The sequence below is a fragment of the Dipodomys spectabilis genome, unplaced genomic scaffold (genome assembly GCF_019054845.1).
Source record: "Dipodomys spectabilis isolate Male_0828 unplaced genomic scaffold, ASM1905484v1 ptg000002l, whole genome shotgun sequence".
In the NCBI taxonomy this organism is placed as follows: domain Eukaryota; kingdom Metazoa; phylum Chordata; class Mammalia; order Rodentia; family Heteromyidae; genus Dipodomys; species Dipodomys spectabilis.
In genome coordinates this window covers 5,195,586-5,223,030 of record NW_024870679.1, presented here as the reverse complement: position 1 = coordinate 5,223,030, position 27,445 = coordinate 5,195,586, and the positions used below count along the sequence as shown (strand labels likewise).

The window sequence follows — 27,445 nt, the reverse complement described above, 5'->3', positions numbered from 1 at the left end:
TGAGAGATAAAAGAGAACAAAACCAAGGGAAAGCTGTTAGGTAGAAAGAAGAAAAGACTTAACTGCGTTAATTTTTGTGACACAAGCAACTTCCATGCTTCCCCCATGTTTCAATGCTCTCTCTGAATGAGTGAATTTCCAGAGAAAAATAACACTTGCCTGGTCCAGTGGTCAAGTTGTAAGACTTGGGTCTTTCTCTGTCTTTCTCTCTTAGTCTAGCACTTTTTTTAAGTTCTACAAAAATAGCTTTCCTACCTGTTCTTTTTTTTACTCTGTTTTTAGAATAATGGATATGATCTCCACAGCTACATCTTGTCTTTAAGTCTCCACTAGTATTCATCATTCACATAATCCACCCTGCCTTTCTTCTCCTCCAAATTATTTAAAATATTACTAATGAATAAATTAATCATTAGGCATTTAACCTCCCTATACCTTTATTAAATCAGGCTTATTGGCAATTCTAGATAAATGTGGAGTCTCAATTTCCAAATGAATTTGAAAACCAATTGCAAACAGCCTCGTAATAAACATTGAAAATTAATATTTGACTGTTCCCCCAACCAGTCAAATATTCAGACTGTCAAGCTATATTCAGTCTATTCAAAATGACCAGCTTGGCATATTTTAAATTAAACATAAACCCGTGGGATTTGGAATTCGGGCTTTCTCCGTTTAGACTTATGTCAATAACAAGAGTCAATACAAACCTAATACTAAACCACTCAATCCCTAAGGTTGAAAATTTAGAAGACCAAGGATTCTCTTACAGCATCAATGCCCTTTTAGAGTTGGTTTTAAGACTCCAAACAAGTTCAGTCGACAAGGACTTTCCTTATCATCGAATACAGAATTAGAAGTTGGACTGCACTACACATGAAACCATTAACACACAAGAAATTTAATTAAAGTTCTAATTTACCTTGCATCTCACTGCATGCTGCAATGACAAGATTCCATACTCGAATCAAGTATTCCAGGGTCAGGAGTGCCCTGCTGAGAGTGAACTTGTGCTGTCAACAGCAAGGAGAACAGAGGTCCTGTTGCTTCAACCACTGAGATGGGCTCAGAGTTAACTTCTCTATCCCACGCGTCCTAGCCACTGGATAGGGCACGGTAGCTTTTCCTAACAAGCGTATACTGAAAAGATGGCAGACCTGCTTCCAGATTTGCCGTGAGAAAAGGGCAATCACTATGAATGAAGGGACTCTGATTTACTCCATGGCCCTGTACAGATGATTGTGCGGCTGCAGCTCTCCCCAAGTCTGACTGGACACAGTGTGAAAGAATCTACCAATGAGACAATCCAAGAAACAGTATTTTGTTCACTGAGCAATCTATGAAATGGCTGGGCTGGAAAGGCAGTGGTAGTTGTACAAAGCCTCTGAGATTCCCAATCAGACACTCTACTACAATGCCCTAAAGAAAATCCTACACAGGGAGAGGCTCGTGTGCCTGCATGGTGTAAAAGTATGTGGGTGTACAATGTGGTGTCTCCCCAAATCAGCTATACTGAGCTACAGGCTAAACGCAGATTTACTTACCAATATGCAGAAGTCTAGCATCACCATGCAAACAATACTTGAGTGATAGCTACATAAAAACAGCCATAATGCAAGCCTCAAGCTCAACCACAGTGTTATAATTGTCACCAAGCATCATTTCCATCTTGATACCCTCCTAAGGTGGAGGATCCTGAATACTTTCACATTCATCCTTCCTAGCCCTTGTGGCATTGTAGAAAACCCATTAGGTTGCTCTCTGGTGTTCCTTCTAGTAAATCAAAGCCCTGTAAAAGAGTTTAATTTTTTTCCCTCAGGTCTGAAAGATGTGTAGGTCATGATAATTGGAAAACTCAATTCCAACCCCTACCCCAATTAAAGAGGCCAAGCCTACTTTCGCCTTAGTAAACTACATGTGACCTTAGGTCTATTTCGTAATGTATGAAAGGCTATTTTCCAAGCTATCTAGTTTTTAAAATGCACTGACAGCAACAGCTTTAATTTAAAATGCCAGTGTTCGATATGTCAAAGCTCAAATATTCTCTGGGAAGACACTTTAATGCATATATATTATTAATGTACCATCAGAAAACAGATTCCTGGGTTTACTTTGACCAATAAGTCACTGGTCAAAGACTCTATAAAGTGAATTCGGTGTACCATAGCAGATGAGAGGATTTTCTGGCTGGATGCTCTTATTAGCCCAGGGAGAAGAAACAAAGAAACACAACATGAAGCCTGTGGTCTGGGGAGGTTAGGATATTGCAAATCTGGGCTTAATAAAACATCCGTTTCATTCCTTACTGGTCATCTGAGCAAGAACTCTTTGGAGCAAGGAACAGGATGAGCCCATGGACCAGTAGTGTAAGCTCTGCTCTGGATTAAGCAGTGGCCAAGGTAAGTTTCTATAATTCCCTACATAGCTTCCTTCCCTGTTCAAATACACAATATGCTCCTATTAAAAATTTGGAGAGACATTATGTTTTGAAAATTAACATCAACCAATGTTAGTTACCCCATAGGATTTGCATAAGCAAGGAAAGGAAGGATAATTAATTAAAATTTTTATATTAATACTGTAAAAGTACTATAAGCAGGGCACTTATATGTCTGTAATCCTAGTTACTCAGGAGACTGAGATCTGATGATAAAGGTTCAAAGCCTGGGTGGTAAAGTCCACAAGCCTCTAATCTCCAGTAAACCACCAAAAAGCTGGAAGTAGCCAGGCACTGGTGGCTCACTCCTGTAATCCTAGCTACTCAAGAGGCTAAGGTTCAAACCCACCCCAGGCAGGAAAGCCCATGAGACTCTTATCTCCAATTAACCACCAGAAAATTGCTGTGGTTCAAAGTAGTGGAGCATTAACCTTCAGCAAAGAGAGCTCAGGGACAGTTCCCAGGCCCCAGGCCCTGAGTCAAGCCTCATAACCACCACCACCAACAACAAAAAAGCCAGAAGTAAAGCTGTGGCTCAAATGATAGAACAGTAGCCTTGAGTGAAAAAGCTAAGGGACAGTGCCCAAGCCCTGAGTTCGAGCCCCAGGATCAGCAAAAAGAAAACAAACCAAACCAAATGAACAAAAACAAAGTAATATAAAAGCTTGTTTTATATAAAATAAAATACCATAAGAGTTTGTTTTTCTGTAACTAATTTTAGAAGAAAGTATTGTTTTTAATAATTTTTTTTTAGAAAGTCCATTCACGTAGGGTATTTGTATCCTTAGAAATCATTTTCATTTGTTCAAAGAGCTAGACATTTTGTGGGGTGATGGTACAGATAGATATAAAGGTGCAGCTAGGACTAAGAGGTAGGAGACCTGACAACTGAACTATTTTAGAGCCAGATAATCTGAGTTTTTTAAAACCTCATACTTTTTTAGAGAAAGATGTCCAGACCAAAGTGCACTGTCCTAAGGAGTAACAAACTGGTAATGACAGAATCCAAGTAATCTTGTTAACTCTTGTTCTCCCCAGGAAGAGAAGAATGGCAGTCTTTTTGTACAGCGAGCCTCCCTTTGTCAACTTATACAGTAACCATCCACTGTGACCTCAGTACTGAACAGAATGTACATTTAACCACACACACACACACACACACACACACACACACACACACACACACACATATTTAGGACTCAGTTTAATCAGCACTGATATCAGACTATGAGGCTTTCCTCTTCCGTTCCTTCAACTCTAAAGAAAGAAAGAAAGACTGTAGAGTCTGACACAGAAACCTCACTGTCTAAACAACTAGAAGAATTAAAAACACTATCAAAAACTAAATAAAGGGCTGGGAAGGTAGCTCAGTGGTAGAGCGCTTACCTTGCATGCATGAGGCCCTGGGTTCGATTCCCCAGCACCATATAAGCAAAAAGGAAAAAAGCCGGAAGTGGTGCTGTGGCTCAAGTGGTAGAGCGCTAGCCTTGAGCTGAAGAGCTGAGGGACAGGGCCCAGGCCCAGAGTTCAGGCCAACAACCGGACCCCCCAAAAAAAAAAAAAAAACTAAATAAAATCAAAGCAGTTCCTTATGACAATTAGGTTCAATCCTGTTCTAAGACACAGCAACCAAACACTTAAAATTGGACTGATTTTGCGTCACGGAAATTCCTTGAAGCCAAAATCATCCTTCCAAATTGTTGTGGATGATATGTACCATGTTCCTGGATGTTGAGTTATGTAAGAATTCTTCTCCAACAGTATCACTGAAACATGAACATATTTAAATGCTAAACTATACATTTTTTATCCAGTGTATGAATATACTACATATAAAACAAGGTGAAGGAAAGTTTCATCTGTGGAGGCTGATAATAGATATTTTTGCTTTACATGGGGTAGAAGGTGTGAGGAAAAAAATCCTAGATTGCTTCAAGCAATCTCTGCTTATTAAAACACACACACACACACACACACACACACACACACACACACACACACACACACACACACACACACGAATCACTCTCCCACTTGTTTATCTCTATTTTCTGATTTCTTGAAAGGGCTAAAATCTTCCTGGCTACCTCACAGGAGGAAGGGATTAACCCTGAATGAAACTAGACCATTAAATACACTGATCCAAACAAACTTAAGATACTCAAACATCCAAACATCCTTAAGATACTCAGAGATAGGAAAATAGTATGCATAATCCAATCACAAATCCCAAATTTTATTTCTAAACGCCCCAAAGTACCAAGTTGTTCTTTTTTTCAATAACACAATGCTATCTAGCATTCATCATATCCTGCCCCTAATATTGGACTGAAATTAAACGATTTATGCACTTTTACCTCACCTGAATTAGCATTTAGCTAAATAAGTAAAAGAAAGAATATCCTCTAATTAAAATTCTTCTCATTTCAAGAGAAAAACATGTTTCAAACAGGGCCTTGGAAAAACAGCTAGCTTCAAATACTTAAAGGGTTTCCATGGAGAGGAAAGATTCAGACGTGTTCTGTTTGAGCCTATAGCTTGACTTCAGGAAATTATACCTGGAGAGAAACTGTGAGCACTACAGAGAGAGCACACCAATCCCAGACTAAACAAGCCAGAGAGTGAGTTCCACATTGGTAGGGGTATTCATCACAAGGCTGCACTTGAATAAGTACAATTGATTTTTTTGTTTGTTTTGTTGTTGATTGGTTGATGACACTGAATTGGAACTCAGGGCCTTGCAGTTGCTAAGCAGATAGATGCTCTACCCTTCAGTCCAATAAGTACCACTTATAAAAATTTTTTTCCATAGACGGAAACACCTTCCAATGCAAATGTCAAGGGCCCAATAACTGAAAACTTGTCCACCAGGACTTTTTGATATTGAGATTTCCAGTTCTATTCTCCTAGAATCAAATAGCATGCTGCAAATCAGTATCCTGAGCCTCACCATTTATCACTGTTTTTCATTACCATTATAATGTTGATGAGAAAGCATAAACCTTGCTTCAATGTGAACTCTATGAGGGAAAACTTGTCTCATCATTAATATCCCATGTCTAACGAACTTCTGAATATGCATGCGACACATGATATACACGTTACCAATTGAAGGATATCAATGCACAAGTCATTTAAAAATAACAAGTTAGACAAGAAATGCACTCACTACCTTATTTATGTAACTGTAACCTTTCTGTACACCACCTCGACAATAAAATTTAAAAAATAAATAAATTGTTTTACATGTGATTTTCCTTTCTTGTTGTTTACTTTGTTTTCTGGTACCAAGGATTGAACTCAGGGCCTGTGCTTACTGGCTGGTGCTCTTCCACATGAACCATGCCTCCAGCCCAGCTTTTAGGTGGTAACTTTAGAGAGAGTCTAGTGGACTTTTCTTTTGGGGGTTGGCTTCTGAGCTCTTCTGGATCTGTCTCCTAAGTAGCTAGGATTATAGCCATGAGCTACCAGCACCTTGTTTCACATAGGACTTTCTCATCTCTAACTAGACTGTTCTTGCCTAACTGATCTATGAAGATCAAATGAAACAAAGGTATTCCTCTTGTTTTCACTGTGAGGATTCCTAATTTCTAAATATAGCTCATTCATTGTTGTATGAGTCAAGGTGGAAATTCCTACAAGCTAATCATTTCTTAGCATGTCATATCCTCAAAGCAGCACATATGGTATTACTAGGTTCAGAATAATAAGGTAAACATTGCTTAATATCATCAAATTCACCATCATAAAGACTGTGTCATTTCTTCAGAGGACTCCATGCTCCAAGTATAACAAACAGTACCACCAACAATTCCAAAACAAACTTCTCCTTTGTTGTCAGAGTATTTTTTAATATATTTTTTAAAATTATTATCTTCAAGGAGTCGTACAAAGGTGCTGCTGTTTAACAAAGCCATTTATGAATACAATAAAGCCCTAAAACCAGCACAGGCCCTTGGCCGCCAAATTAGACTCTACGATTCCTGTTTATTTAAAGAGAAGAAAAGAAAATCAACAAATTAAAGGCTCTGGTGTAAAAGCTCAGGGAACCCAGCACTAACTCAAGCTTAATAACATTATTTGCGTTTAGTCAAGTTAATGATGGAATTCAATACCTCCTCTCCTTTACATTTCCTCCTGCCTGAGACTTGTCCTTCTTCATAAGCTTGGTTAGAACAGCCAGAAAGACATCCAACACACATTAAATACAACCAGAGAAATGGGAGAGAGGTTGATCCCCACTAGGCAATAACAGAATGAGAATGTATTTAGTATTCACTAGCGCTTTGTCATGCATGAAATGCTCTCTCCCATGTCTCGGGACGTAGCAGGCTGCAGAAAAGCTCCACTTTATGACAGCTGTGATTTTTTTTCTGAGCATTGTCTCATGTTCCGCTTCCTTTTATTGCTGCCAGTATAGTTCTCCGGGTTGACTTAACTGCCAATTTTGAAAGGTTATAGACAATACATTAGATCAAGGAGAAATGGAGCTGGTTTCTGCTTTGGAGATGAATGTGGAAGGGGTCAGTACCAGGAGACTCAGTGTGGTTTGTGGGCAGTGAACTGGGCCAGCATGGATTCCACACCCCATAACCAGATTCTCAGTACTAAAACCTAGTCATGAAAGCCTTGTAAGAAGAATGGAATGTACTCTAGAAAAATCAATTTCTCAAAAAAAAAAAAAAGGGGGGGGGAGTTATTTTCTGCCAGTAATAGGGCTTGAACTTGGAGTTTTGCACACCTACATTCTCTTGGCTTTTTTACTTGTGGCTGATACTCTACCCCTTGAGCCCTACTTCTGGGTTTGTGTTTTTTTTTGTTTTGTTTTTTTTTGCTCTTAACTGGAGTTCCATAGAATGTCTCTGATTGGTCTGTCCAAACTGTCTTTGAACTGTGATCCTCAGGTCTCACCCTCCTATGCAAATAGGATTGCAGGCCTGAGCCATCAGAGCCAGGCTTGAACAGATGCTTTTGGTATTTATTTATATGGTAAAGTAATAATAATAGTAATAATAATAATAATAATGCCAACCTGGGTACTGGTGGCCACAACTACAAACTACAGCTCTTGGTGTTGGCAAAGGTAACTATCCTGAGGAACACTGAAGTAGAGCTGGTCCCTGTGCTCTTCCTTTCTGGATACTTGCTGTAGCACTCTGCCTGGTCAAGAAATCTCACTCCATGGCTCCAATCATGGAATCTACACCTTCAAAGGAACTTTCTCCATTCAAGAAGGAAATGTCAACAGTGAACATTTCAAGAGCTGGTCTAAGTTGGTCACGGGTATCCCCAGGCCAAAGAACTTCCTTTCCTCTCAGGCAACTTCAGAGGAATCTTCTACTTTTCTACCTTCCCCCACTTGTCCCTCCCACTTTTTTTGGGTCCAGTTGTGGGGCCTGAACTCTGGGCACTGTCCCTCAGCTCTTCAGCTCAGGGCCAGCTCTCTACCACTTGAGCTACAGCGCCACTTCCGGCTTTTTTCTTTTTGCTTATGTGGTGCTAAGGAATTGAACCCAGGGCCTCATGCATGCAAGGCAAGTGCTCTACCACTGAGCTACCTTCCCAGCCCCCTCCCTACTTTTTATTTTACCTTTCTCTCTCTTTCCTTAATAAAAGAAAAATAACATACTTCTATGATTCTACTCCTTTATTTCAAATTTTACCTGGCTTTCATTTATTCCTGAGCTACTTTAAAGTCTTGGATTCCCTAGGCCTTATTCACAATGAAAACCAACAAACCAAAACCCTATTACAAAACCCGACTTTATTCTACATAACTAAATCCAAATCCGTTTGCTTTTTTTTTTTTTTAACGCACCTTCACATCTAAAGAAAGTGCTATGTACTAAGATCCCAAACTTTACTGGAAATCATACAATAGCAACCTTGTTCAAATCTGCTGAAATGCTCCGATAATCGCTAGGATCCTGAACTATAAAATGAGCATAAGGTTTATTCATTTAAATCTAACAGGAGAATTCATAAAAGACACTGCGAATGTTAAGAGTTGTGAAGAAAAGGTATCTGTATCTTTCTAACAAAATTTTGAGCACTGCTAAAGGCATTCACATCCGCCACCGTATCTGACATCGTTATGAAAAAGCAGCCTAACCCAATAAAAATATTCACATCCTCCTTCGCAGATCACTAAATGGAATTACGAGAGACAGTTGGTGACAAAAAAGCCCTCCTGGAATAAATGAAGGTAAGCAATGCCTATCAATCAGCCTCTTCAAGATGTACACGTATATTCTTCAGAATATGATCCCTAAGATGACAGCTTCCTAAGATGATGAACTTCAGTGGCTTCGTGGTGGTTTCAACAGCCATAGTGCAATGGGGCCTGCTACCCTTTTCCGAGGTTAAAAGAAATGCTTCTCCCTCTGTCCAAGTGGGTCACTGCAGCTTTTCTCTTTGTTCAGCCTTTTCGGTGGAGGTTGCCAAGCTCTAACACGGTTCACTGCATAATTTAAATATGGGAAGTGGTTAAGGCCAAAGAAGGTAAAAGGCCAACGCTGCTGAGCAGGGGTGAGTATGTGTGTGGATGTGTGGACCAGGGCAGCTGAGATTTAGGTCACCTGTGGGGAGAGAGCTTCCAAGCACTAGATCCTCATTGTTTACCTGTATTCACACTTTCTTCTCCTCGTTTTGTTTTTGTAATGTTCTAAATGATGAGCCATCTTTTAAAGGCCTTCAAGGTAATTTGCAACGACTTTAAATAACAATGATCCAATCGTCCTATAAACAGAACTCTGTAAATAGAACTGGCAAGATCGCAGCAGTGGGGAGGAGGGGCAGGAAAATATGAACTTCCTGGGGTTAACCACCCCTTCTACCCAGTGTCTCTCTCTTCTTTGTTGAGTTCCTGAAAGCACAGCCCAGAGAATTCTAGAAAGACCTAAAGAGGATAAAACCCTCCTGTGGAGATGTATAAGACTTGTAGTTTTCCCTGTTCTGTCACGAATGTTTTAGGTTTTCTTCATTTTCTTTTGTTCTCTATGGCATATGAGAGTATTAGAATTATACCTAATAGGCAGAACAGCAGCACGCGAACAACAAGGCAACACATCTCAAGCCTCAAGACTTACACAGATTATTCTACTTTCCTATCCACGAGAGCTATCTTAGTAAGGACCTTGGCGTGTGATCTTACTTAGAAGTACCGTGGCATATGCAGATGTTATCCAGTTGAGACGCACCGGCTGCAGCAGACCCTTACTCAATAGGACGGATGTCCTTTTAGGAGAGGAAAATGTCGTGTGCAACCAGAAAGCACTAGGTGAGTGTCCTGTGGTGACACGGAGGAGAGTGTAATAATACAGCCAAAACCCAAAGAATGCCAAGGGACCGGTCAGCGCCAAAGCTAGCAAGAAGCAAAGAAGAGCTTGCAGGGTTTTGGCCTTTTGGGTTTTCAGCTTTCAGAACTGTGAGAGGATATGTTTGTGCTCTTCCTTTCTTTTGCTTTTTTAAAGAACTACTTAGCTAAAAGCAGACGTTATTAAGACTTGCAGATATAGCAATCTTCACTGAAATAGGTGTTATCAGAAGGTGAGAGGGATGTTAAAGGAAGTGAGGGCAGACGTGGAGGGAAGGGTAGCCAGGTACAGTCGAAGTACTCAGCACACGTAAGTGAAAACAGAACCGAGGACCACGAAGGAATGGGTAGAGTTATGAGAGATGAGCAAGAAGGATGGAAGAGGTGCCAATGATCCAGACGCACTGGACTCACACGCCAGCATGGCAAACTGAAACTCCTGGGTATAATTACTTAAAGATAACTTTAAAAAAAAGGTTCAAAAAAGAAGGGAAGAAATAGCCGGGTGCTGGTGGCTCACACCTGTAATCCTAGCTACTTAGGAGGCTGAGATCTGAGGATTGCAGTTTCAAAGCCAGCCCAGGCAGGAAAGTCTGTGAATGAGACTGTTATCTCCAATGAACCACCAGAAAACCAGAAGTGGCGCTGTAGCTCAAGTGGTAAAGTGCTAGCTTTGAGCTGAAGAGCTCAAGGACAGCACCCAGGCCCAGAGTTCAAGCCCCACCACTGACAGAAAAGAAAAAAAAGAAGGGGGAGAAGAAATAAAATAATAGACTACCACCATGCCTGTAGTAAATCCTAATTTTATTTTACCACCCATAGCTTAACCCCTACTCATAGATACCATCAGCTCCATCTCCTAACTTTACTCCACAAGGGCACTGCCCCCTTGTCTCTGGGCACAGACAGCAAAGGGAATGCCCACACACTAACAAAAGCCACTTCTGTGGATGTTTGATCATACAGTGGAAGAGTTTTGAAAACAATCAGAGAGGGAGAGCACAAGGTTCTCTGTGAGCCGCTGCCCCCACGCTGTGGAAAAGCCACTGGAGTCACACATGCTCCTGCGTGTTCCTGTCCTGGCAGTGCCTACCAGCGGCCAACAGCTGGCTACCCCCTCCTCCTTCCTTCTTGACGACCTTGATTCTCGGCCAGGTACAGTGCTGATTATAATAGATTATAACTCCCAGCCTCCTCTGTCAGGTGTGGTCAGCTGATGAAGTTCAGGTCAAGATGAAAGACTCTGCACTATTCAAGATTTTTGTATCCCTGACACAGAAAACCTGCCTGGAATGCAGGTTGTATAGCGGAGCTCTAGCAGCTATTTTAGAGTACAAAGTGACCCCACCCTTCCAGACAAAAGACCCATGCTAATGAAGACAGAACAAGAAGGCACCAGGCCCAGTCCTGGATGATACTCTTAGTACCTTTTGCTGACTGCAGATTCCTTCATGTGGAAGCAATACAGACTCTTATTTTATCAAGCCCCTGTATGAAGGATTAGCTACTTGATATATAGAAATTGAACAAAATCATCATTGACATGTCTTATCACACAGTGCAAGGAGCCTGCCTGCCTTGAGACAAGACATTTTAGACTTTCTCCCGTGTAGAAATTCTTTCAATCATCCTAAGGTTACACAGCCAAACGCGCCTGTCAGGAAGTTCTACCCTAGCACCTTTCCACAGGAACAAAAGCTTGAGAGCAGCGCTGCCTGGGTGCTTTCTTTCTTACTGATTCCAGTGTCTTATGGCTCCAATCTCAGCTGCGTGACAATGCAAGGCATCTCTGAGAAACACACTGAGTGCAGCCACTGTTCAAACCTGGCCTGGTTATCAACTTCATTCCATACGCCCCAAACCACATGTGCCCCTATTATAGTTATAAGGCACTGAATTAATACACAAAATCACCAATTATTTTTATGTAAGCACTGGAAACAATAACAACAGGGTATTAAGAATTGCAATGGTATGAGGAAGGTACGCTATAGCTTTGTTAGTCCTCAGAAAGCATATGAGAATCTTAAATAGCTGGGCTTAGGAGATATGCACACACACACACACACACACACACACACACACACACACACACATTACAGCAGTAACAATAGGTACAAGCTATAAATTGACAAATACTGCAAGACTTTTATCGTACATGCACTCTATTGGATGTATGTTACTTGCAATTCAAAATAAATACCTTAGGGGTGACATTGATCAAGATACATTATACTCACAAACTGACATGTTGAATTGAAACCCCTTTGTACAACTACTTAAAGATAACAAAAAGGAAGACAATAAATGAATAATATGACAGTCCCTATTTTACAGAAGAGGAACTGAGCAGCTCGGAGGGAAAATTATTTAGTAAGATTGCAGCCAGCTTGTGGCAGAGATTACAGCCAAACCCAGAATAGCCTATAAGCTTAAAAGTTTTAGCTGTTCAATCCTGTCTCTCCAAATAGTCTGTGAAAAAAAAATAAAGAGAATCTTTATTTGCTTCTCCTTAGAATTACAATTAAACAGTCTTATGTTTCTATCTCTGCTTTATATTAAATGAGCATTTCTTACACTTAAAATGGAGAAACAAACAAAGAAACCTGGTAGAATTTGTCAATAAATATTAAATAATGTTAGAAAACAAATGAAATGAATCACAAAAGTGTTCTACCTCATTCTGCTCTTCGCTGACACTTGCACTTCAGCTGACCAATACATTTCCCCAATAAAAGTAAGTTATCAACAGCAGGTCTGAAAATTAACACCCACAGGACATGTTCTTGCATAACTGCAGCCTTGTATGGCATTTCTTCTGAAAGAGTTCTGCTTTTCATTTTTCACCTCTTTGTGGAGCTTGCTTTTTAATAAAAGGAGAAAACACTGAAAGAAATCAAGCCCTCAAAGCATTCATTGACTGTGTCCAAAATTAAGCCAGGATTCAGGCAACGTATATTTAAAACATATGCGCACATTTGTGTGGATGTGGCTATTTCTGTTTCGTGTAAAGATCAGTGTTTTAAAGACAGCAATTGCATTTGCAGTTTATGATTAGAATAATGAGTATTTTCTTTGGCTGTTGAGAGTTAAAGAATGAAAATATTCCTCTAAGAAAATCAAACAGAAGGTTAGAGCGCCCTCTTTCTTCTCCTTGAAGAGATTCATCCAAGTTCCTCTCAGGAGGCAAGTTACCAAGCCCAGAGCTAGCTATCCTTAGGCTCTGAGCCTGGGTTCTCATTCTACATTACAACTATTGGAATATACTGGCCGCAGATTACCCATACATGACTTAAAGAGTAGAAGAAAAAAACATTTAAAAGAAGAAATACTCACAAAGCCATTTCAAACTGTTCCAGCCATTTTTTCTTTAAATCTTTTGTTTTGCAATAAAATTCTAGCCCATTCTGTCCCTGGATATGGATGAGGTAGAAGCCGTAAGACCACTGTCAAAATCAATATTCTCTGGGTTAGTATGCGCCATTTATTAGGGGGAAAAATCATGTTACCCACATCACTAAAGCATCAAGATAACCACCTAAAACTCCTTGGTAACATAATCAACTTACAATGTATACACAAGCAGGCTTATATTGCAGTCTACTTTGTATCTATGATAAATTCATTTCACTGACTTGATCTTAGGACCTTAGCAATGTTCAGATCACAAATGTCTGTGCCTTACCTGTCTGTTAAAAAAACAAAACATCTCAATGAAGAAGTCACATTTTACTTTAACGGAAGCAGATGAGACTATATTCATCTCAACCCTGGGCAACAAAATATTTTTTTAAATTGCCTCTGGACTGGCCATGTTCAGACTTTTATAATTCTTATTACCTTTCCAAAACAATACAGTGTAAAGCAGCCAGGCAGTATACATAATCTAGAGATGAGAATGCCTGAATTATATGTAAGTCTTGTGCCATCTTATATGAGGGGCTGGAATGCCTGCAGTAGTGGGAGGGGTTCTGGAAACCAAGGGATGGTGTGTATATTAGCATATGATTAGCATATTAGCATCCTGACTATTCAAGATTATGAATACATTATAGATGCTGATGTCTGAGAAGTCACCTTTTTATTTTCCTTATCCGTGGTAGGATTATTGGCTATTTTGTACTGCTGCAGATCTATGATTTCCTTCATTTCATAGTTATCACCTTTCCTCTTACAAACAATCACGGCCAGATCAAATAAGAAGATATGCCTGCAAAAAAGAGAGAGAGAGCAATTGGTCATGATTACATGCTCTAGAAGTATGCATATTAATCTCCCCGGGTAAGATGTGACTACACCAAACAAATATTAAAGGCATTCAAGGCAGAGCTGCACAGGGAGAAGACTGAGGAGCCAGACCTCTGAGGGCCAGGCCTAGGGAAGCAGGTCCGTTAGCCTGTGAATAGCCTCACTGCATCTTGGTCCCCTCATTTAAAGCCAGGCAAAATCCCAAGAGCAAGAAACATACTGCAAAGTTGTTGAGAGGGTGAACAGAAATAAGGCAGAAACACTTGTTCCTGACTGTTGCTCTTTTTATATTTCAAAGCTCAGCAAAGCCTTAAAATGGTTAAGATACTAGGCATGTTCTATGAAGTTCCACCCATCCAATCCCATTGCCCAGACAAAGGTCCATCCCTTTCACAGGGCTATGTAAAAACATCATCTGCATCTCACTGGGGAGTAAGCCAAAGCCGAGAAAAGATAATTCCATAAAGGTTAAACCAGCCAATGCTTGCACCCAGGGATAACTTTATTTTTATTGTGCCAGGATTGGGGCTTGAACTCAGAGTCTCACCATTTTCACTCAAGGCTGGGGCTCTACCCACTCCACCCACACCTCGACTTCTAGCTTTGTGGTGGTCAACTGCAGAGTCTCATAGACTGTTCTGTCTAGCTGACTTCAAATGGCAGTCCTCAGAGCTCAGCCTCCTGAGTAGCTAGCATTATAGATGTGAGCCACCAGCATCTGGCCAGACTCACTTTAGAACCTGTGCTTTTCCCCTTGCTGTAGCACTTCATGACTGAATTAATGGAACACCCAAAATACACATAGTTTGCAGGTGAGCAAAAGATAAACTACAGAAGTGAAGGTCAAATTGTCCATATCAATATTTCTCCTTTTTTTCCTCCTTGTTTTTTAAAAAAAGACAATGTTGTAATGTGTGGAAGAAAACAAACCTCCCTGACACTACCATCCAACATCACTATCTGTGTGCTTTCATAGCTGTCCATGATTAACACAGAGAACATTAAACATAGTGATGATGACAACAATGACACAGCACAGAACTCTAACACTTTCATCACTTTTAAAGTCTAAGGTTTTAAGGATTCTGTGTGGCTCTGGAGGCCACCTGTGGAGCCTGGGGATTCAAGGTGGAAGGAAGAGCTGATGCTGCCCCCTGCTGGCTGATGTTTTGCTTCTCCAAAGATTTCAGGAAACAACCACAAAGCATCAGTTTGACAATCGTATCTATAATATTACCCACACTTAAAGGACTTAATTTTCAAAGACTCCACTGAAAAGAAAAATTCCCAGAAGAAAATATATCACTACATGGTACTCGCTTGATCTTCTTCTTTAGGATATTTTCTATTACATGTAAGTTATTTTTTTAAATGAATACCAAAAAAGGTGTGCTCCTATGATGGTCATCCACCATAAAAATGGAACTCCATCTCCATTACAATTTCAATGTATACTTTTTAAAATAGGTGGTCCTCAACATTTTTAAGAGCTTACACAAATGAGCAAGTACTATAACTGAAAGGGACGTGATATCTATATTATAATACCATGAGGTATTCATCAATAGCAGGCACAGTATCATAGCCATCTATGATATCTCTCTTAGAAAATTTTAGGAACTTCAGTTCAGTCTGTGCCTCATTTTTTCGTTGTCTCTTTCCCTTTTCCTTTATCATAGGGAAGTTGCCTGAAGGATTTCTCCATCTTTTGATACTAATTACTTATTTTCACAACCAGTATTGCTCCCTTCTTCTCACCTTTCTTGTTTTGTGTGCTTGTCCAGAGTAGTTATTCGAATTTCTCCATCTCCTTGAGGCCGTCCAAACAGTAAAACTGGTTGGTTCTAAAATATAAAATGGATCTGTCTGATTTCTTCATCATCACATAAAAACAGAAATAAGTATCAGTAAAGATTGTGTCAAGGGCCACTAACTAATTACATTATAAATGTTATCATATTTACATATTTTTAAATAAATGACTCTGAAAAAGCCCAGGACTCCATCACATTTTCTTTTTGGTATGGGTCCTAGGGCTTGAACTCAGGGCTTAGGCAGTTTCTGAGGTTTTAAGGGTCTTGCTTTTGTGTTTTGTTTTGTTTTGTTGTTGTTGCTTAAGATACTACATGACTTGGGCCACAGCTCTATCTTAGGCCTATTTGGTGGTTAACTGGAGATAAGAGTCTCACCGACTTTCCTGCCCAGGCTGGTTTCAAACTGCAATCCTCAGTCTTCAGCCTCCTGAGTAGCTAGGATTACCAGCGTGAGGCACCAGTGCTCAATTCCATGACACATTTCAAATAGATGTCTGTCCTTTGTAAGCCCAGAGTAAATATTTAGGACATTAATTAATCCTACTTATAATTATCTTAAGCGGGAAGTTAGGTACCAAGAGAGAGGAACAACTGGGTGAATAGGAACCACAAGGAAAGTATAGCAGGAATAGTTGGAGAACATCAGTGGTTTGGTTGGCACTGTACCATCCACAAGGCAAGTTGGTGGAGCCCCACTTCCTGGGAACAAAAATTCACAGAAGCATCTAATTACAAATGCACAATGACCCTGCTGGCAGAGAATAGGAAGGGAGATGTAAAGCAGTCCACATAGGCAGGGATGGCTTCCTTGGTGTATGATGTCAAGGATGAAAAAGTCCCCCAGAGGAAGAAAATAAAAATACTGTAAAGTATTTATAAGCACTTATAGTACGTACTAAGAAAAAAAAATTGATTTGAGATCATCACTAACATCTAGAGATTCCATTGTGATAAAAGGCACAGATGTCTGCTTTGTTAACTCCATTACATGAAAGCATTAAAAAATACGCTCCCTGTCAAAATTCCAAAGACGTTTGTTGCAGAAATAGAAAAATCCCATCCTAAAAGTCATATGGAGTCCTGGATAACCAAAACAACCTTAAAAAGGAACAAAGCTATCACAAACTTCCTGACTTCCAAAATTATTACAAAACTATAATGATCAAAATGAATGAAGACAGACATAGAGACCAATGGAATAGCAGAGAGACCAGAAATAGGTTTTATTTGTTTTTATCATACATTTATGGACCCAATTTCAATAGAATATTCAATGGGAAAAGAAAAGTCAATTCACCACAAATGGTATAGGAATACCATCCACAAGCAAAAGAATACAGTTTGACTCCTCACTTTATACCATGTATTAGGAATTCAAAATAGACCAAAGACCTACACATAGAAGCTAAAATTATTAAAGATGTTAAAAGAAACCAGAGGAAAGTTATTATATTGGATCAAGAAATGCTCTGTTAGCTATAAAAAAAAAAAGTGTAAGCAAAAATGATAAAATGGATAAACTAGAATTGATCCCATTAGAGACATCATCCAGGAAGTGTTTACCAATAATTTTTGTCAGAGCAGAGACTGATACTTAAGACAGGTCTATAAAGTCCTGCAAACACAGTAACAAAAAAAAAAAAACTAACAACGTGATGCAAAAAAATGGTCAAGAATTTAAATGGACACTTCCTTAAAGATATTAAATCCACCAAATATATAAAAAATGTTCAAGGTGATTAACCATTAGGAAAATCAACACAACAATGAGATATTAGTTCCCACGCATTGGAATGCCTCTTACACCTACATGGTTTCGAAAGTCACTCAAAAACAAGCAATGACAAGAATATGGAGAAACTGGAACTCCATGTATTGTGGTAGACATATAAAATGATGCTGTTGCATGGAAACATATGGACATTCTTCAAGAGATAAAACACAGAATTACCATATAATCCAGACATTCCACATTTGGTCTAAAATTGAATACACGCAACGGGGTACGCTACCCAAATGTCTGATAAATAAATAAAATGTAGGGTGTCTATATACAAGGACACACTATTCAGCCTTAAATAGAATTTTTCCAAAATAAATTTGGCACTTAACAACAATTGAGGTAAGCACTGGTGGCTCACACCTGTCATCGAAACTACTCAGGAGACTGAGATCTACAGATTCAGGTACAAATTGATGATGTTTAAAGTATTCAGAATTCCAGGTAGGAAGAGATGATTAGAGACTACAAAGGAGGCAAGTGACATTGTACTGCAATGGGGATTCTGGCTGGATGTGTGAAAAGTAGGCCCAAGATGGCTAGGAGAAGGCAACAATAAAGTTACTCTACTGAAACAGCATTTTCAGTCTATTCTCTATCTGCACAGCCCCCAGCATAATCCAGGCCTCCATTCTTTCTGGAAATCGCTTAAAATATCCTGATAACGGGGCTGCCTGCTTAAAAGGTCTCCTGGAAATGTAGATGTGATTTCTACACAATCTGAGAGAAAGGCTGCACGAGCTTCTGTTGTCGTCATGATAAAATCCCACTTGTGGCCTAGACCTTGGCTTTGGCCTTGGCCTACAGGGTTGTGAGAGGAAATCCCGTTGACACCCCATTGACATCAGAGGACCCACCCACCTTGCTCCCATTTCACTATTCTCCCAACTTCCTGCCACCCTTACCTCTCAGCTTCTTGTATACAGAGGTGGACCTCACCCACCTCTGGGCGTTTCATTTGCTAAGGCTTTTACTTGGATCACTATCCCCCATGTGATCTTCCTGTGGATTCTTCTTAGCTTTTGAAGGTCCCGGTTCAAATAGTAAGTGCCTCAAAAAGACCTAGCCTCTTCTCTGAATGAGAACTCCCGTTATCAGTGTTCATCTCCATATGCCATGTTGAAACTGGATCTTGACTGCTTCCTTAATCAGATCACAGTGTTCTGATGGCAGTGACAATCATGTCACAAGCAAAGTGCCTCGTATATATCGATATAAATAAATGAAATCAGATAGGCATTGAGGAAAATGTGGATGCCAATGCTCAGCATTGGGATTCTTGGGAGAAGCAGCAGAGTGTCACTCAGAAAGGGACACACAGGCAATGGCCGGAAGTCCCTTCTTGGGAAAAGACAAGGAATTCACAGTTACCATTGGGTGTCTATGTGAATGCTGGCAAATAATCGGAAGAAAAAAACCCAACAACTCTGTACAGCAGAAACTTGAAGGTAAACTATCTTTTCTTCCACAATGGCTCTGAGAATATCTACCAACTTGGGGTGAGAAGAAGCTAGATAGAAGAATAATTACATACCAAATTTTCTATAGATAGCTGAAACTGTTTAATTTCACGAAGGGTCTCATTATCTCTTTTCACTTCATTCACATATTGTGCCAAGTCCTAAAGAATAAAGGGAAAGGGACAAAAAAGAAAACACACTAAGATTAGAGGAGAGATGCAAACTGCTTTGAAAGAAAATACAGCATTCCTTCCCTTAATGAGGAAAGCAAGCACCATAACTTTTCCACCATAATGAAGTGAACACCCAATCAATCAAAGCTGCGGCTCAAAGGCAATTTTCAGATGTCAGAGATACAGCTGGGAAAGCTGAAAAGTTGTCAGTTTTCCCCCACCCTGAAAAGGAGAGCGATGATAATGTCTTTAAAAATCCCCAAACGAACAAAACAGCAAAAGCTTTGTAAAGCAACAAAAGAATGTGAATTGCAAGCATATTAATATCTGGCCTTGAGAGGGTTTATCTTTACTCAGATTACAGCAAGGTTAATAAAGAAGTATTAGTAAAGAGAAAAGAAGTAACTGCAAGTTGTACCAAGATTGTCTTCTGTAACAGTTAGTTACAGTTAGTAACAGTTAGCTCCTGACAGCATTCAGTCAAGCAAGCTAGTTCAATTTGAAGGAGTTAATAAAAGAGAGGTGAGGAATTGAACAGCCCACAGAAATGAACTGAAGTCAACCAAACACCTGGTTTTCTCTATGTGTCTTCACCTATTTTTTTAAAATAGCTTCTCATATTTGAGGAAATATTAGCTAACCTTCCTATGCTGTAACTAGCTATTTTTATTTCCAGTGCCCCAGATTTTTTCCTGTTTTCTGAGCTCTTTTCCTTTCTTCTCTGGCCTCTTAAATTCATCTACAACACAGTTTGGCAGAAAAGCAACTCCTAACTTCGTTCTAAAGAAAGTCTGAGTTCCACAAAGTGGATCTATATATACATGACTTCTTTAAAGAGAGAAAACTTTTTTGTAAGAATAAGTAATTGTGTGATGTGTGCTCATAGTGGTATTTAGATCAGCCAAACAGTGGAGCTAACAGAGAAGCTGGAAAAGAGACGCAGTTAAATAATTAGGCATAGCTCTGGGCAAGGAAACATAATTTAGTTTTTAAGAACAAGTATTTTATTATGTTTAACTGATGAGTAACTACTTCTTCCAAATTCATCTTGATTGAACAAAAATGGGGTTTGATGTATCACCAGATATATTCAAAATCCCTTCTTTTATCTACCTGTAGTTCTTACCTCTCAGGCCTAACTAAAAACCAAGAAAATCTAAACATAAATTCACTTCTACACAGAATCCAAGCCTAGTGAGGACCTCACATGAGGAAACTGAGTCACACTGGCATTCCTGAAGTTACCAGCTGACCTGCTGTTGACACGTGCCACGGCTTTCTCTTACATAGCAGGAGAGGGATGTGAAATAAAACCATCCTGTGGAATCACTTCCTCTGGTTGTAAAAGTTGGCAAACTTGCGCAAATGTTCTTTTAATAAACATCTTGGTCTCGTGTGTTTTTGTCTTGCAATGAAATCTGTGCAAGGATACCTATGTCAGTGCATTAGTGCACTCTCCCCACCAATTAAAACTCATTGTATAATAGGTTAGACTACCACATGGGCCTGTAAGCAGTTTGAAGTCTACTGAAACAGGCAAGAATACAAAGTCATCAATTGAAAGGAACCACAGGCACCACCTCACCTTCATTGCATCAAGAGCCTGCTTTAGGTTTGCCTTCTCCGTAGGATCCAGGGTATGTTTGACCAGCTCCTGTTGGCAAAGTTGACCCAGCGAAAATAAGCCATTATGATTAATACAGCATGTGCTCTTGTCATCAAGAATTTCAAACTGTGAGAAGATCCAGGAGACACCAAAAAGCATGCCACGTGCTTGGCAATGCTTTCTTTCCAAAGACCAATGGGAATTCCACCCCCCACCATGACACCAATACTATCCCCAAATGTTAGGAAGGATCTCTAACTTGCCAACGAAATGAACGAATACCTTGAACTTCTCTCTGGCTGTTCTTTTTTTTTTTTTTTGACACTATTGGGGTGTGAACTTGGGTCTTCTGTTTGCTCAGCTCAGCTGCGCTCTACAACTTGAGCCAGGCCTCCAATTCTGCGTTCTGCTTTCCTACCCACTCTATGGCTTCAAACCACCATCCTCCACACCTTAAACTTCCTAAGCAGCAAGGATTCCCAGCATGAACCACCAGTGCCCAGCTACACAGGGCATTTCTGTGGCTTTGGATTCTCACGTCTACTTCTCCATTTCAAGGACAGCAGAATGCTCTACCTGTTGCTATTTGTTATTATTTTTGCCTGCTCAGTCTTACATAGTTGATGATTTATCTTTTGCATGTGTGGTGGTGGGGGGGAGGGGCGGTTGGGCAGTATCGAGGTTAGAACTCAGGTCCTTGTGCTTGATAGGTATGGCCTCTACCTCTGAGCAACTTCCAGCATGCCTACATTTTACACAGTGACTTTTCTCTAGATTTCGCTAGCCCCTTTTATTTTTAGTTTTTTTTTTTTTAATCATCTACAAGACTCTACTACTACTAACATCCAAATATCAAGAGTCACACTCTCAATTCACAGCTAAGTTCAATACTCACTGACCCAATTAAATAAAATTCAACCTGGCTACCTCAGTTACAATTAAGACTGGAGCATGTTAGATGTGAGCCACCATGCCCCAAACTTAATCTACCATCACCCAGAAGCCTTCTCTTGTTTCTACTTGTGTTTGATCAAATTGGCACATGCATCCACGTGTAATCATGTGAGTCATAAACTCAAATATGTTCCCAGACTCCATCCTCACTTTTTCTTTACCATGTCCTACCTTCTTTTTTTTTTTGGGGGGGGGGGAGTTGTTGGTATCTGAATCAAGGCTTTGTGCTTGCACTGGCTTTTTTGTTCAAGGTTGGTGTTCTACCTCTTGAACCACAGCTCTACTTTCTGTGTTTTTTTTTTTTTGCTAGTTAATTGGAAATAAGTCTCATGGACTTTTCTCCCCGGAGTTGGTTTTGAACTTCAATTCTGAGATCTCGGCCTCCTAAGTAGCTAGGATTACAGGTGTGAACCAACAAACCGTGTTCTACTGATGTTTACTTTGATTCTGTCCCTTGAATTCATGCATCCTCCGCGCTGCTACCTCAGATAGTTCTTGGCCCTTTTTCCAATATGGTAGGATTCAGACTAAAGTTCTGACTTCAACTTAAAACAATCTAGTCACTCCACTGGTATCAGAGTTAGGATATAACTTGTTTTTTAAATCAGACCCTGACTCTACCTTGTATAGAACTCTGTGAGAGCCCCTAAAGGCTTGGGTTGACCACATACCTCTTAACAATTCTAGAAACTTCTCAGTCTATACTTCCAGTCAACTTAGGATCTATTTATTATCTACTGAATTAGTACATATTTATTATCTACTAAATTCACTGTACACCTTAAAAGAGGTTCTGCAATCTAATTTCAAGATGAATGTTGATTTCTCTCTTTCTATGATTTGCCTGTCAAACTCATTCTTTCTTCAAAGTCCAACTCAAGAACCACCTTCTAGGAATCATCTTATACTAAATTATCAAGTATTTCCCTTGAGCTACTCCTTCATGCTGGTCCCATTTATGTACCTATATAGTTGTGTGATACCTCACAGATTACATCTCTTCTCCCCTTCTAAATGGTGAGGTTTATTACTGTAGAACTTGTCATACTGGGAATGCCTAATGCTGTGTGAGGCACAAGGGAACCCCTGAAAAATTTTCAATGAGTTCAATGCCAGAAATGTTTCCTGTTATAAGCAGGCCCCAAAGATAAATCATTTGCTACAATGCTTGATAAGAAATGTACTCATTATCTTGCCCATGTAATTGTAACCCCTCTGTACAGTATTTTCACAATAAAAAAAAGTCAATGCATTTATTCCTAGTTTTACCCTTAGCTTATGAAAACAGTAAGTTACTGTTAAAAGTTTCCAACAACCCATAAGAAATTATTCTAATTCTCACAAATCTGTGATTTAAACACATTAATCATTTCCAAAATGATTTCTGGCTGGGTGCTGGTGGCTCCTGCCTGTAATCCTAGCTACTCAGGAGGTTGAGATATGAATATGACAGTTCAAACCCAGCCCAGGCAGGAAAGTCTACAAGACTCCTATTACCAGTTAACCATCAAACAACAGCAAGGGGGGCTGCGGTTTAAGAGGTAGAACACTAGCCTTGAGCAAATAAACTGAGGGAGAATGCCTAGGCCCTGAGTTCAAGACCCAGGACTAGCGCAAAATAATAATAATCATTTCCACATAAAATTATATTGGAAAGTAGAAGATGTGCAAATGCATATCACATTTAACAGATTTCTAGTCACCAAATATTGCTATTTTGAAATAGGAAAAATATTTTTAGAATTTTAATCTATATAGAGTACTCAAAATAAAGTACTCTATTTTAAAATACCATGTAACCAAACATACTCTTGAAATTTAAAACATAAAAACTACCCAAAAAATTGTTAGGAAAAGCTCACTGAGTTTCAAAAGGGTATAGTTGCATTTTATAGTTCTGTAAGTCTGTGTACAACTTTGTAAGGACTAGAGACTTAGTTTAAATTGTACCTTCTAAATTCTCCAATCAATATTTGACTACACCAAAGTAACAAAATAAATTATTATCTTATTTTGGACTTGTTTCTAGTTTCACAATGCCTTGAAAACTGATTGCTCGAGTTCTTCTCATTACTTGTTCATAAAACCCAATTTGACTGAGTTGCTTTGAGTTTCAATTTCATATGTGTTGTAATGCATTTTTAAGGTATAATCAGGATTTAAATTTTTTCTGATTTCTCAGTAGAACAAAACTAGAGATGACTAATAATTTTGTGGCCACAGTTCAAGAGATTTAATGTATAAGATGTACAAAGCACTACAGACCCAAAATTGCATTTCACATACAAGGTAGATCTTTTTAAAATGACATTTCACAAGCATCAGCAGGGCTGACAGACTAATACAGTAAGACATTTCTTTGGAGTAGAACTAATGATACTCCTGGTATAAATATCAAATTAAATTTATAGGACTCTCCACCCTCATTAGAGGACTAACCATGAAAACCATAAGCTTTGCGGGTTATAACAAGAATCACTTCAAAATAAAGGTAGGACAATAAAAAGCAAGAAATAAACTAGTATAAGAGATCTGTTAACTATAGAAGACTTGATTTTAAAAAGAAAAAGAAATCATCTAGCTACCTAGACAGTTCATATTTAGCAATAATAATAATAATTTAATATTTTTAAGGGCCAAGCCAGTCACTGATGGTTCATGCCTATAAAACTAGCTATTGGAAAGGTGAAATCTGAGAATCAAAGTTTGAATGCAACCCATGCAGGAAAGTTTGTAAGACTCTTGTCTCCAATTAGCCAGCAAAAGGCCAGAAGTGGAAATATGGATCAAGTGGTAGAATACCAGCCTTGAGCAAAAGAGGTAAGGGACAGTGTCTAAGCCTTGAGTTTAAGCCTCAGTACCAGCACCATACACACAAATATACATAAATGAAAGAAAATAGGGTCCATGGAGAATCTGCAGTTGATACTTCATTAATATATTGCTGGGCAAATAAAATATCCACAAATGATTTGGTAACATACCTGAAGAAGAAGGTGATACTTTAAGACGCGCTGCATAGGAACCACAAGCAGATCTCGAAGAGTAAATTTCCCATTATTTGCTCGCTTAGAACATTCCTAATGAAATAGTATTAAAAATTCTTGTCAGTTTTCTCAAAAGGGGGGGGACAGTCATTAACCCTACAAGAAAGAAAAGTGCACAAGGAGCACCCTTATACAGTAAGGGTTTTTTTGCTCTTTAAATATTATTTAAATATTATTTAAATATTATTTCCATTAAAGAACCAACAAGCCTTACCATATTTCAAACTAACTACAAATGAGGGGAATAAGATTTGTGTCTTATGAATGGAAAGTATTTTCTGTAGCACAAAGCCATGACCCTCTGGGGTCTTTCTCTTAGTTCTACCTTCCACCTTTCCAGCGGGATTATGAACCAAACATGGAGACCTCATCCCTATTCTTGCCTTCCTGTCACCACACCTTGCTTTATTCACTCCTGCCCGACTGCCAAGTGCCTTCTCCCAGTCTCCAGAAAAATCCATCCACCTCTTTAAGAAGTAATCTTCTAGCCAAGCCCAGGAGGTCCACACCAGGAAATCCAGCTACTTAGGAGGCTGAGATCTAAACAACGAAGTTTGAAGCCAGCTATGACAGATAAATCCACAAGGCTCTTATTCTCACAATTAACCAGCAAGAAGCTGGAGGTGTGGCTCAAGTGGAAGTGTGCCACCCTTGAGCAAAATAGCCAAACAAGAATATATGGTTCTGAGTTTAATTCCCAATACAATCAACCCCTCCCCGCCATACACACACAAAGTAATCTTCTAGGGCATTAGGAAAAGCCCCAATCAAAACTTTTCTCAAGCTGGGCGCTGGTGGCTCACGCCTGTAATCCTAGCTACTCAGGAGGCTGAGATCTGAGGATCCCGGTTCAAAGCCAGCCTGGCTAAGAAAGTCCGTGAGACTCTTATCTCCAATAAACCACTAGAAAACCAGAAGTGGCCTGTGGCTCAAGCGGTAGAGCATTCACCTTGAGCTGAAGAGCACAGGGACAGCACCCAGGCCCAGAGTTCAAGCCCCACGACCCACCAAAAAAAGAAACCAAAAACTTTTCTCAATCCTTCCTCTCCCTCCCTCCTTCCATATATACATAAGCCTCAATTATTGTTATTCATAATATCTGCCCCCACACATACATAAGTCTTTTAAGCCTCTATCTGTCATTTCCTTAATACGTATGTATTGAACTAAATGAAATGAAGTATTTGACTGAAGATTTGCTAAAATACAAATGGCTACTACTCTACTTAACATTTTTTAAAGTGTTAGAATATATCATTTTAATCTTACATTCTTCTTAAAAGTTTACTTTACAATAAAATGGACTTCATTCTTTAGGCAGTAATGACTTTGAAGAAGGTAATTTGAAATGTTCTAACCTGAATTTTAAGTCATTATGTGGCTGTTCTTTTCCAATTTTACCATTTTTCACATATATGTGGTGTCATTTAAAAAATAAAGTGTCATAAAAATACTATTATCAGTAAGCAATCTCAAAATCTAATGCCATTACCCATTCAGACCATGGGTTTTCTTGGCTCATGGCAGGAATTGTATGTAAGGAAATACTGGTGCTCAGGTGTATTTTATTAAAGTATACTGTATGCATCTCTATAAATACCAATGAAACCCCTTGGTACAATTAATGTCTGCCAACTGAAATTTGTCTGAAAAAAAGAAAGTAATACAAAGGGTGAATATGATCCAAGTACATTATATGCATTTATGTAAATACCCCCAATGAAACCCTCTGTGCAAGTAACATGCATAGATAAAAAAATTCTGAAAATGCTGTACACTGGTGGCTACCTCCTGAAATCTCAGCTACTCTGGAAGCTGAGATCTGAGTTCAAAGCCAGCAAGAACAGGAAAAGTCCATGAGACTCTTATCTCAAATTAACCACAAAAAAAGCCAGAAGTGGAGCTATGGTTCAAGTGGCAGAGCACTCACTAACCTTGAGCACAAAAGCTCAGGGACAGAGCCCAGGACCTGAGATCAAGCCATGCAAGTCCCAGGACAGACACACATGCCAATCAATCAATCAATAAACAAAATTCTGAAGGTGATAGTTAATTAGAGGGGACACAGGAGGCTGGAAGACAGCAGGGAGAACAATGGCAGTGAGGACATTAATCAAGCTATATTGTACTCAGAAACTGACATGTTGAACTGAAAGTCCTTTGTACAACTACTAGAAGATAATGAAATAGTACCAATAAAATTGTCATTTAAAACTAATTGCGAAAATGAAAAAACAAAAATCCTCATGCTCACAAGTTTGTTTCCCCTTCGCCCACACTTATATTTTCTGGCACACTAAAAGATACATGTTACTAGGAGCTATGAAGCAAACACCATTAATTATAATGACTGTTGAGATTTAATTAGTGGGATGTCTGACTATAGATTTTAGGCAAAAAAAAAACACCCCAAAACACAATTTCAACTGATTTCCTTCCTTCCTTCCTTCCTTCCTTTCTTCCTTCCTCCCTCCCTTCCTTCCTTCCTTCTTTTCTTCTTTACTTCTTTTCTTTCTTTTCTTCTCTTTCTTTTTGGGTGCCAGTCTTAGAGTTTGAATTCAGGGTCTGGACACTGTCCCTAAGCTTCTTTTGCTCAAGGCTATCACTCTTC

The 27,445-nt window shown here is 39.3% G+C and overlaps 1 protein-coding gene across 2 annotated transcripts in view; it reads right to left on the bottom strand.

Moving 5' to 3' along the window:
• Vav3 (vav guanine nucleotide exchange factor 3) overlaps positions 1 to 27,445 on the bottom strand; it is a 347,236-nt gene that overhangs the window by 151,667 nt on the left and 168,124 nt on the right. For both annotated transcript variants that reach the window (XM_042675890.1, XM_042675882.1), the window contains exons 10-15: positions 24,772 to 24,867; positions 20,813 to 20,881; positions 19,129 to 19,215; positions 15,759 to 15,844; positions 13,830 to 13,962; positions 13,089 to 13,198 (exon numbers count right to left, since the gene is read on the bottom strand). In XM_042675890.1, coding sequence (XP_042531824.1) covers positions 13,089 to 13,198; positions 13,830 to 13,962; positions 15,759 to 15,844; positions 19,129 to 19,215; positions 20,813 to 20,881; positions 24,772 to 24,867 — 581 coding nt within the window. The remainder of the gene's footprint in view (positions 1 to 13,088; positions 13,199 to 13,829; positions 13,963 to 15,758; positions 15,845 to 19,128; positions 19,216 to 20,812; positions 20,882 to 24,771; positions 24,868 to 27,445) is intronic.